The 11835-nt window shown below is 43.2% G+C and overlaps 1 protein-coding gene across 1 annotated transcript in view; it reads left to right on the top strand.

Annotated features, from left to right (window-relative positions):
• Positions 1-1233: 1233 nt before the first annotated feature.
• Positions 1234-11835, top strand: part of abcc10 (ATP-binding cassette, sub-family C (CFTR/MRP), member 10) — a 79586-nt gene continuing 68984 nt past the window's right edge. The window contains exons 1-5 of the mRNA XM_037690005.1: positions 1234-1449; positions 2594-3956; positions 4072-4299; positions 6450-6606; positions 8245-8393. Coding sequence (XP_037545933.1) covers positions 1274-1449; positions 2594-3956; positions 4072-4299; positions 6450-6606; positions 8245-8393 — 2073 coding nt within the window. The 5' untranslated portion in view covers positions 1234-1273. The remainder of the gene's footprint in view (positions 1450-2593; positions 3957-4071; positions 4300-6449; positions 6607-8244; positions 8394-11835) is intronic.

Below are 11835 nucleotides of genomic sequence, written 5' to 3'. Positions count from 1 at the left end.
AGTCACATCATGAGTTAAAACAAGGTCCAGTGTATGTCCACACTCTTGGGTGGGACCGTTTACATGCTGAGTTAGATTAAATGAGTCCAATAGATCTAAAAAGTCCTTAACCAAGGGCTTCTCAGGACAGCACACGTGCAAATTAAAGTCCCCAATAATGAAAAGATGCTCATATTTTGGTGTGATTTCAGCCAAGAAGTCAGAAAACTCATTTATGAAATCCTTAGATCGAGGTGGGCGGTAGACGAGTGCAAATAACGTCGGAGGTGAATGTCCGAGTTCAAAGATGCTCAGCTCAAAGCTGGCGCGGGAAACTGGGATGGGCAGTTGTTTACAGTCAAAAGTTGATTTGAATATTGTTAATAATCCACCACCGCGCCGGCCTGATGGCCGCGGGCGTTAAAACACAGACTGTTCGGTGGCAGTAATTCCATCAAGGCGCTGGACTCACCCGGAGACATCCAAGTCTCTGTGATGCACAGAAAGTCCAAATCGTGCTCTTGAAAGTGGTCCCTGAGGATAAAAGTTTTGTTGGTAACAGATCTATGAGATTTATGAAATATTAAATTATGTAAAATTATGAAATGCATAAAAAATGAAAAATAAACAGGTGTACCTCGTCTTACTGGTCTTGGAGAGTAGTTTGGTGTAAGTTTTGCGTGCGTTGGTCAAAAGACTGGAACGTTATTGAGCAAAAACCCTGATTTATGACTATTTAAATTATTTTAATATTATGAAATGCATAAAAATGATCAATAAACACATGTGCATCGTCTGACTGGTCTTGTAGAGTAGTTTTATCTAAGTTTTGGGTGAGTGGGGCAAATCATGTAAAATATATTGCTTTTTGTTTCTGAAGAGTGACTGCGTTCGATAATTTGTTGACGGTCCCTAAGCGAACCATTAAGTCTCTGAGTTGGGCTGGTTGAGCGCGGCTGACCGAAATCAGACAGCCTGAAGCGGATTGACGAGAGCAACACACCACTGAAGCCGCGGAGCTCCAACGTCCAACGTAAAACTAACTGTTCACTGACAAATGATCTTGACCTGTATTTGAGTAGGTTGCTGTATGGCAGTGAGTTGAGCCACTCAGGCAGACAGCCTCAAAGTTTTGAACCTTTCACTCAAGTTGAACTGAACATGTTGACTGGTTGACTGGTTTTGTTTCCGACTTCTTCTAGTCATTTGATCTGCAGCAGTGAATTTAAGATGGTTTGGTTTTGCTTGTCTGCAGGTATTTTGTAAAATGGCAGCCGTCTGATAAAAAGAGGAAATGAGTGATTCCTGGTTGACAGAGTTGGTCTCTGGCCTCTGTCACACAGACCAGGGTAATCCTTTCCCTCTGTGGCAGGATGGACACATCGGCTCCTGCTTCAACCAGCTCGTCCTTGGCGCCTTGCCTTATGCTGGGATGGCAGTTTTCAGTGCCTGTTATCTGGGCATGCCAAGGTAGGTCAAGAGATGAGGGTAACCCCTCTAAGTTTAGCCGTTTAGGAACATTTGAGCATTTATTGGAAACATGTTAGAAAATGAGTTATTTACAAGATTAAGGTTGTCATGAAATGTTAGGGTTGAACAGGACACAAATCCATCACAGGGCCACATGGAGACAAACAAGATACACAAAGTGGAGTACAAGGAGAAAACCCACACATGCACATGCTTATCTGTTCCACACAGAAAGGCCAGGAGGTGAACCTGCGATCTTCTCGCTCTGAGGCAACCGCACCAACTACCGTATTTTCTGCCGTACACGTCGCACCTCATAAGTCGCATCAGTCCAATTATGTCTAATAAAGTGGAAAAATCCATAAATATGTTGCTTCTAGTATGCGTCACCAATGACGCGTCGCGTTCGTTGTGTCACCACTGACATCCCAGAAATGTGGGCCTGTGTTGTGCCAAAAATCAATTGGCTGCCAAATGGCGGCCATGGGAGCGTGCACGGGAGGACTTTAACAAGAATTTAACAAGATTAACACTTAAAAACAATTACTTGTTTGCTCGACTTTATAGTGAAGGTGGTCTCAGTCTAACTTTTACTTAATAAATGCACTTTAATGGTCAAACCAGCTGCATTTCGCCGGGGCGGCGCAGAGAAATGAAGCTGATTTGACGGTTCCTCCCCAGGCGAGCTGGATGAAGGTGGCAGTGTATGGCAAGCCGATTGTGTCATTAATAGCCACTTTTACCTATTACATGATAAAGCGGCATGCCATACTACTCAAGGGCCATTTAGCAACTGATAATGGTAGTGTTCAATATTTTCAGTCAGAATGAATGAAAACGGTCAGATCTCAGCCAAAAACTGGTTTATAAATGTGGGAAAAAATCCATTAATAAGTCGCCTCGGCGTGTAAGTCGCAGGACATGCGAATTATGGGAAAAAACTGCGACTTTTACAGCGAAAAATTCGGTACTCCTTTACCGTTCCGCCCCTGGTTTTAATTCAGAAAAATCAAAACATAATCACAACAGTGGTCACATTTAACTTTTATGAAATGTTTGGTCTGTTTCTGTTGGACAGGTGACGTTTTGAATCTAAACATCTGCATAAAATTAAGGTGTTTGATTAACTCTTTCTGCTTTGCAGAAGTGGCCTTTTCCAAACATCTCCTCCGATTGGATGGATGCTCAGGCTTGTGTCAGCTCTGCTAGCGGCATCGCTTTTCACTGCAGACATCATGGTGGCGAGCGTCCTCCAGCAGGGGGACATGTACCTGGACATTCTTACTGACAGCTGTGCAGTCCTGGCCTGGCTGGTCCACTGTGGTGCCATCCAAGTGCTCCTGAGGACAAGTTTCAGGAGAACCAGAGGACCTCCGCTGCTGCTGGTTATGACTCTTCTGTTAGTGCCCAACCTTGTCTTCACCTTGATGATTTACTGTGGCCAAAAGGAATATTTAAGCTTTACTGAACCTCTTAAACTGGGAAGAGTTGTTCTTGCCTCAGCTCGCTCGCTCCTGTTTCTAGTTTACCTCCTTGCATTTGCTTTTCCCTGCATCAGGGATACGGAGTACACCTTGTTTGTTAATGCTGTGGATGGACCTCCACTTCCTTCAGAGAGCACTCGAGCAAACACAGGTGAGATGGTAGCTGAGGACGGGAGTAGTTGCCTCTCTCGTCTCTTTTACCTGTGGTTGAATCCTCTGCTCAGACGAGGACAGCAAGGGGAGCTAGAAAGACCAGCTGATGTGTATCACCTTCCCCGGAAACTTCGAACTGGCGTTGTTCGTCAGTACTTCTGCCAGTGTTGGCAAATGTGCCGACGAGGGGCAGGACTCAGCGACCAGCAGGATCAGCAGCCCAGCCCAGTCAGCAGAAGCCTCCCGAATAGCTCGAGTTATGAGGAGCAACCATTAGAGCTGGGGGGTGATGTTGGATTACTGAGAGTCTTGCACAAAGCTTTTGGCTTGCGGTACTACACCCTTGGTGTTCTGAAAATTATAGTCAACATATCTAGTTTTGCAGGTCCCTTGCTTCTCAGCAGTCTGGTGAACTTTATTGAGGAAACGGGAGCCCCTGTCAGCAGGGGTGTCTGGTTGGCACTGGGGCTTTTTGCTTCAACTCTTCTAAGCTCCGTTCTCGGAAACATTTTTGTCTTTGAGGTCTCCAAGGTGGCGCTGTCAGCTCGCGCTTCTCTTATGTCAGCCATTTATTCCAAATCCCTGAGAGTTAGCAGCTGCAGCCTGGCTGGCTTTTCTTTGGGAGAGTTGGTGAACCAAATGAGCACAGACGTTGCCCGCGTGGTCAACTTCTTCAACAGTTTCCACGAGCTCTGGAGCCTGCCCTTCAGGTTTTCTATCACCCTCTACTTACTGTACCTGCAGGTGGGTGTAGCTTTTCTTGGAGGGCTCTGTGTAGCATTGGTGCTGGTGCCATTCAACATGTTCCTTGCTTCCCGCATCCTTAACTACAACAAACACATGCTGAAGTGCAAAGACGATCGTGTTAAGGTGAGATAAACACCAGCTCACTGTAATGCATTTTCAGAAAAGTCTAAATCTGTTTCCAGTTATGAAACAAAATGTTTGCTGAGATTCAACCATTTCTTTTGTTTTGATTTTCAAGTTGATGACGGAAATCCTCTTTGGAATTCGTGTCATCAAATTCTACAACTGGGAGCCTCATTTTACTCAGAAGGTGACTGAATATCGAAAACAAGAACTGTCCCACCTGAAGGCCGTTAAGTACCTGGATGCCATGTGTGTTTACACCTGGGCCACTCTGCCAGTCGTCATCTCCATCCTCACTTTTGTCACGTTCGTGTTGCTTGGACATCAGCTGACTGCAGCCAAGGTAGGAACTGAGCTGTGGTGACAGTCTTGCTTTGCCTTAGTAACATGCTGTAATCTTTTGGCTCATGAAGCATATTTTCTGGTAAATTTAATCAGTTTCCCTGCAACTGAAAAACAAGAAGTTCATTTAAGGCAGGGGTGTCCAAAGTGGGGCACGTGGGCCACAGTTGGCCCGCCAAGCTGGTCTGAATGACCACTGGTCTGAGTCTGGGTTCCTCCTTTTAACCTGATGGAAAAGGACTCCAGTCAGCCATCAGGTGAAAAGGAGGAACCCAGACCCAGACCAGTGGTCATTCCATATGTTGAGGGAGTATCAGAGAAACTGAGACGTTTATTTTCTAAACACAACGTCCCAGTGGCTTTTAAACCCCAAAATACATTAAAGACTGGTTCATCTCAAAGATCCAGTCCCCCGGCACAAACAGAGTAATGTTGTGTATGTTGTTCAGTGTCAGGAGGGCTGTGATCAGTCTTACATCAGGGAAACTAAACAGCCACTGGCCAAAAGGATGGCCCAGCACAGAAGATCAACAACATCAGACCAGGACTCTGCGGTCTACACTCATCTCCAGGCCAGCGGTCACTCTTTCAGGGATGAAGATGTTCACATCCTGGACAGAGAGGAACGATGGTTTGAGAGAGGAGTAAAGGAGGCCATCTTTGTGAAAAGAAACCGTCCATCATTAAACAGGGGTGGAGGCCTCCGGGTTCAACTGTCCCCCTCTTACAATGCTGTGATTGCTAGTATCACTCAGCCCTCTGTGAATAGTAAACAGCCATCAGGTGCTAATGATCCATTGTTAGGCTGATGGTCCTTCTTGATCATGTGATCAGCTGGTTCTGGTTGTCAGCAACAAACTGGTTGATCCACTCTGAGAAGGTGCTATTTAAGAGACTGAGCTGAATACAGCTCCTCAGACTGAGGAAGTCTCTCGGATGAGAGACGAAACGTTTCTACATTTTTTTGCTTTGTTTTGTTTTTTGTTGTTTTGAATGTCCAGAGGACCAGATTGAACTTTTTTGGATACTATAATAAACCTTTGTAAAATACACCAGAATGTGGGAAATGGCATCTACTTTATTCAAAATTCTCTGAGGAAGGACCCCCAGATACCCCCCACCAACGCAGCTTGTGCTGAAATGTTCTTTATACAGAATGGAAGGTTAAAGAACTGTATAATAAATAAATGGACTTTATTGAAACCATTTCATGTATTATTGCATTAGGCCCGCAGCCCTCTGATACATTTTAAATGTGTCCCTCTCATGGAAAACGTTTGGGCACCCCTGATTTAAGGTAAACATCAGGAATAGAAGAGGAAGTTGAAAGAGACAGGTCACAACAGTGTGACAGTGTTTTTTAATTTTTTTAAATAAATTGTATTTAATTGTAAATGTAACCAGTGACATCAGCAGTGAGCTGCAATACTGGGACAGTTCCAGCAGGAATATCATGTTATATTTTCTCCAACGTGAAATTCTTGCTGCCCTAAAGGTTTGAATTATAACATCTGCACAAACAGATATAAAACTTTAAAGATAGTTTTTATTTTAATACGACAAAATAAAAGTCTGTTTGGAAGTGGGTTCTCTTGGACGGTACTGACCAACAATGGCTTGTTTGAGCCGACACACTTACAGAACTGCTTACTGTCATCTTTAAACAGCTCCAATTTTCTAAAATTTCCTACTTTTTTTACCTTTATATCTCTATCATTACTGTTATTCAGCAGAAATATTTTAAAGTCCTGCTCGAAGTGTCTGAACTTGCTGCTGCTGCTATTTGTGTTGTAATAAAGCACAGAGTTGTTTGTGTAATTGAAGGTGTATGAAATCTCTAAAATATTCATAAGAACCTCTATGAAATGTTGGAAGTTGGTGCTGAGTTAAGATGCAGAAATTCACTTTTTCTCTGATCTGCAGCAGTTCAAGAAGCTCTTTATAAGTGGGCTAAAAGTGATTTTATAGTTTACTGCAAATACCATTTCATAATATCTAATATCACATCACACTTTAAATGTGTCAAACCCTTTAAAAAAATGCTTTTTCCAGAATGAAGCCCACAAACTGCCCAGGAAAGTTTGAGTTTTGCTGTGAAAAGTTTAAAAAGTGTGTAAGATAAGTGAGTGAAGGTCTGGTTCTGCGCTGCAGGTGTTCACCACCCTGGCGCTGGTGGGAATGTTGATCGTTCCTCTCAATGCTTTCCCCTGGGTGCTCAACGGCATTCTGGAGGCCAAAGTATCTCTGGAACGAATCCAGCGCTTCTTCAAACTGACCAATCAGGATCTGCAGCTGCACTACACCCCAGGTAGGCTGCTGCTTTTGTCTTTGTACGGGTGTTTGTATTTAAGTTTTTGTTTTCTTCTTTCGGCTGCTCCCTTCCTCAGGGTACAGCGAACTAACTCGTATGAAGACTTGACAATTGATTTTACGCCGGATGTCCTTCCTGACACAACCACGGACCACCGAGCTGCCACAGCCCTCTGTGTGGAGCAGAGCGCTGCAGTCTAGGGCGTCCGGGGGAGCAGAATCAGAATAAGCTTTATTATCATTGCACCGAGATACAACAAGAACATGTCCGTACATCTGTCTGAAAGATGGGCAGAGTGCACGTAGCTGCTGCTATAAAGCGCAGCCTTCTTATCCTTGTCAGAATACATTTTTTAGATAGAAAAAGGGACAAAGCCATGAGGAGAGGATAGTGGCATTACAAAAAAGATCTTGTCACACCTTGTCCTTACAGGACATGATTTAAGACAACAAAGCTTTTCCTTAGTTTACACATGTCCCAGGAGAAACTGATAAGTCGGCCTGTTAGAGGCCAACCAGGGAGTCGGATTAAGAAAACTTTTTCTTTCTTGTCAGCCTCGAGTCTGTACTGAAACTTCCAAGGTCTGAAATGGTCAGATTAGGGTGCATTCTACTGATCCGTGCTTACGAGCCTCTTCAAGGTCGTTTACATGCTGACGAGTCCTAAAGCCGCAGGTGGCCTGCGATTTAAGTCACTTCCAACTTACGGTTTCGCTCGTAAATCAGCTGATTTTGAGTCCTCCCAGCACGAACCAAAACATAGGCAGCAGCCTGACGAGGTCCAAATTAGCTGCGACCGTCTTCTTTGTACGTTGATAAACCAGGATCCAGACTATTCCAAAAACACCAAACCTGTTGTCATAAATCCAATTAGATGCAATTCCAACGTCCTCGTTCGACAGCAGAGGTAGACACATCACCCCCAGAGATTTATCCAGCTGCATGTGTGTCGTCCGAGCAGATGAGGGTTCTCCAGGACCCTGTCGCTTTGTTGAAAAGATTTTGTCATTTGCGTTGAAAGTCCAGTTGATCAGATCTAAAACAGTAGTTTTCATTTCGGAAGATGTAAAAAAAATAGGAGCTGCTCCGATACAGAGCAAAAAAGCAGGAGGAGAACAGGGAGCGGGAAGGAATGTGTGCGCCTCGTTAGAGAGCCAGTGGGGGGGTGTTAAGTGCCTTGCTCACGGGCCCAGAGTGGGGCAAATGAGGGTGGAGGTAGGTGTGGGTGCTTAACCTTTCCCACCCACGTTTAGATGTTGTCAGTCCAGGGAGTTGAACTGGTGACCATCCACCAGATGTTAATATTTAGTTAATTAATCTTATTTGACTCAAGTTCATCCGTTGAGGACAAAAGAGTGTTTTATTTTAGATCAGTGTTGTATTTCATAGATTACTGTAGGTAAAAATGTTCGGCTGTGTTTTTCACCTTTTTTTCCTCACATGTTTTGGAGTTTCTTTGTCTTGTTTTATCGCGTTATTGTTTTGAAGGGTTATCTTCCTTCAAAATTAAAGTATGAACGATAAAAAGAAATTCTGTAAAAGATTTAGAAAAATGAGGCTATCTTGCTTTTCTGCATTAGAAATTTTCACTGCTCTTTGTTGATTTGTTTTTCTTTGTGTTGAAATAAATTTGTAGTGTCTCCTGAAGACAATCAGACGTCAGTCCTCTTGAGACAGGGGACATTTTCTTGGGAGTGTCCAAAAAGTAGTGAAGAGGGAGACACGGGAAGTGAAGCTGCTAAAGGAAGTCTCCTGCTTCATAATCTGAATCTTCATGTAACTAAGGTACACTGCTTTTGTTCACGTACTGCACCTTTGCTCTTTGTTTGTTTTCCATGCAGAACTGGTTGAGCATGCTCCCCTGCCTCTGCAAAACATGAGGTTTAAAAATGCTGCAGAATCAGTGAAAAACAACACACACAACATTATTACAGAATTGAGTTTTATTTTTATCTTTTACAATCCTAGATGTACTTAAATTCTGACTAGTTAGTGTTAGTTTAAAAATGATCTTTAATTATTTAAAAGGTAAACTTGTTTTTACATTTACATTGCTTTATTAACCTTTAATGTCAACATGTAAATGGACTGTACTTATATAGCTCCTTTCTATCTAATCAAGACACTCAAAGTGCTTTACACTGCAACCTGTGCCTCATTTACTCATCCATACAGCTCTCTACAAATGTTGTTGTAACTCATAATCCTGGTTTCATTAATGAGTTGTTCTAGATGCTGATGGCATCTATATATATTGGAGATGATATAACTCTGGTGATATATATATATATATATATATATGTATGTATACACACACACACACACATACAGACCCTTTCCAAAAAGTTTGAATATCATGGAAAAAGTTGTTTAGCTTCCATAATTCCATTCAAAAAGTTGATCTTTAATAGATGATAGGTTCAGGGCCCACAATTTAAACAATTTCAAGTATTTATTTGTTTATTTTTACATAATTTGGGCTTCCAGCTCATGAAACCCACAAAAACAGGATTAAAAAAAAATTAGAATACTGTGGAGAAATCAACCCAAATTTTGCAGGGCATGAATGTTTTAAACTGAGTGTGACACACTAATCATCTACTAAACTCAAAGCACCTGCACAGGTTTCCCCAGGTGTCATTAAATTGCTACAGTTTGGTTCAATATGGAGAAGACTGCAGACATAACAACTGGCCAGACGACCATCATTGATACCCTCCATAGGATGGGTAAGACACAAAAGTTCATAGCTAAGGAGGCTGGCTGTTCATAGAGTGCTGTGTCCAAGTATATCAATGGAAAGTCTAGTGGAAGAGCAACATGTGGCAGGAGAAGAGCACCAGCAAAAGAGATGACCGTGGGCTTCAGTGGATTATCAAACAGAGAAGATTCCAGAATCTGGCAGAGATCTAGAAAGATTGGAATGAGGCGGGAGTCACAGCTTCAAAAACCACCACATTCAGACTCATTCGGGAGATGGGCTACAACTGTTGGGTTCCTCGGTTCTCTTTTCCAATGAAAGTAAAGTGTGCCTTTCATTCGGAAATCAAGGTCCAAGGGTTTGGAGGAAGAAGGGTGTGGAACAGAACCCATACTGTTTGAGGCCCAGTGCGAAATATCCACAGTCAGTCATGATTTGGGGTGCAATGTCCGATGCAGGTGTTGGTAAACTCTGCTTTCTTAAATCCAAGGTCACCGCACCAGTCTACCAGGATGTTTTAGAGGACTTTATGATTCCTTCTGCTGAGAATATGAATGGAGATGCAGAGTTCATCTTCCAGCAGGACCTGGCCCCTGCCCATGCCGCCAGAAGCACCAAAACCTGGTTTGATGCCCATGCCACAGTGCTTGACTGGCCAGCCAACTCGCTGGACCTAAACCCCATTGAGAATCTATGGGGTATTCTCAAGAGGAAAATGAGGGGCACCAGACCCAACAACAAAGGGCTGACAGCATCAAGGAAATCTGGGCTTCCATAACTCCCAGTCAATGCCACGTCACATCAAGGCAGTGACTAAGGCAAAGAGATTCCCAACCAAGTATTGAAGATTGATATATCGTTTTGAAAGTACCATATTTTGATTGATTTGTTGTGATCCTAATTTCTTTCTTTTTTATCTGCAAAAACTGAGTAGTGTGGGCTGATTTCTCCATAGTATTCAAATTTTTTGAATTCCTGTTTTCATGGGTTTCATGAGCTGGAAGCTCAAATTATGTAAAAATAAACAAATTAATACTTGAAATCATTTAAATTGTGGGCCCTGAATCTATCAACTATTAAAGATTAGCTTTTTGAATGGAATTATGGAAGTTGAACAACTTTTCCTTTATACTGGCAAATGGATGGTAAATGGACTGTACTTATAAAGCGCCTTTCTATCTTATTTCAAGATACTCAAAGTGCTTTACACTACCATCTGTGTCCTCATTTACCCATTCATACAGCACTTTACTAGATCTCTACAAAGCTAATTGAACAAATCATTCTAAAGAAACTAATCAGTGATTTATCACATTCATACACTGATATGACACACATCGGAGGCAATGAGGGGTTCAATGTCTTGTCAGGGACACTTCGGCATGTGACTGCTGGTGGATTCAAACCCCCAACTCTTGCATTGGAGAACGACTGCTCTAACCACTCATCCACAGCCGCCCCAATTTTTTGGAAAGGGTCTGTATATATATATATATACACTTCACTGCCAAAAGTATTCGCTCATCTGCCTTGACTCACATATGAGCTTAAGTGACATCCCATTCCTAATCCATAGGGTTCAATATGACGTTGGTCCATCCTTTGCAGCTAGAACAGCTTCAACTCTTCTGGGAATGCTGTCCACAAGGTTTAGGAGTGTGTTTATGGGGATTTTTGACCATTCTTCCAGAAGCACATTTGTGAGGTCACATACTGATGTTGGATGAGAAGGCCTGGCTATCAGTCTCCGCTCTAATTCATCCCAAAGGTGTTGTGTCAGGTTGAGGTCAGGACTCTGTGTAGGCCAGTCAAGTTCATTCACACCACACTCTGCATCCATGTCTTTATGGACCTTGCTTTGTGCACTGGTGCACAGTTGTGTTGGAAGAGGAAGGGGCCAGCTCCAAACTGTTCCCACAAAGTTGGGAGCATGGAATTGTCCAAAATGTCTTGGTATGCTGAAGCAGTCAGAGTTCCTTTCACTGGAACTAAGGGGCCAAGCCCAGCTCCTGAAAAACAACCCCACACCTTAATCCCCCCTCCACCAAACTTTACACTTGGCACAATGCAGTCAGACAAGTACCGTTCTCCTGGCAACCACCAAACCCAGACTTGTCCATCAGGTTGCCAGATGGAGAAGCATGATTCATCACTCCAGAGAACGCGCCTCCACTGATCTAGAGTCCAGTGGCGGCGTGTTTTACACCACTGCATCCGACACTTTGCATTGCACTTGGTGATGTATGGCTTGGATGCAGCTGCTCGACCATGGAAACCCATTCCATGAAGCTCTCTGCGCACTGCTACTGATCTAATCTGAAGGCCACATGACGTTTGGAGGTCTGTAGTGATCGACTCTGCAGAAAATTGGCGACCTCTTGGCACTATGCGCGTCAGCATCCGCAGACCCCGCTCCGTCAGTTTACGTGGCCTACTACTAATTGGCTGAGTTGCTGTCATTCCCAAACACTTTCATTTTCTTATAATACAGCTGACAGTTGACTGTGGAATATTTAGGAGTGAGGA

The sequence above is a fragment of the Nematolebias whitei genome, chromosome 16 (genome assembly GCF_014905685.2).
Source record: "Nematolebias whitei isolate Nwh7 chromosome 16, NemWhi1, whole genome shotgun sequence".
Classification (NCBI taxonomy): domain Eukaryota; kingdom Metazoa; phylum Chordata; class Actinopteri; order Cyprinodontiformes; family Rivulidae; genus Nematolebias; species Nematolebias whitei.
This window is presented reverse-complemented; position numbering and strand designations above follow the sequence as displayed.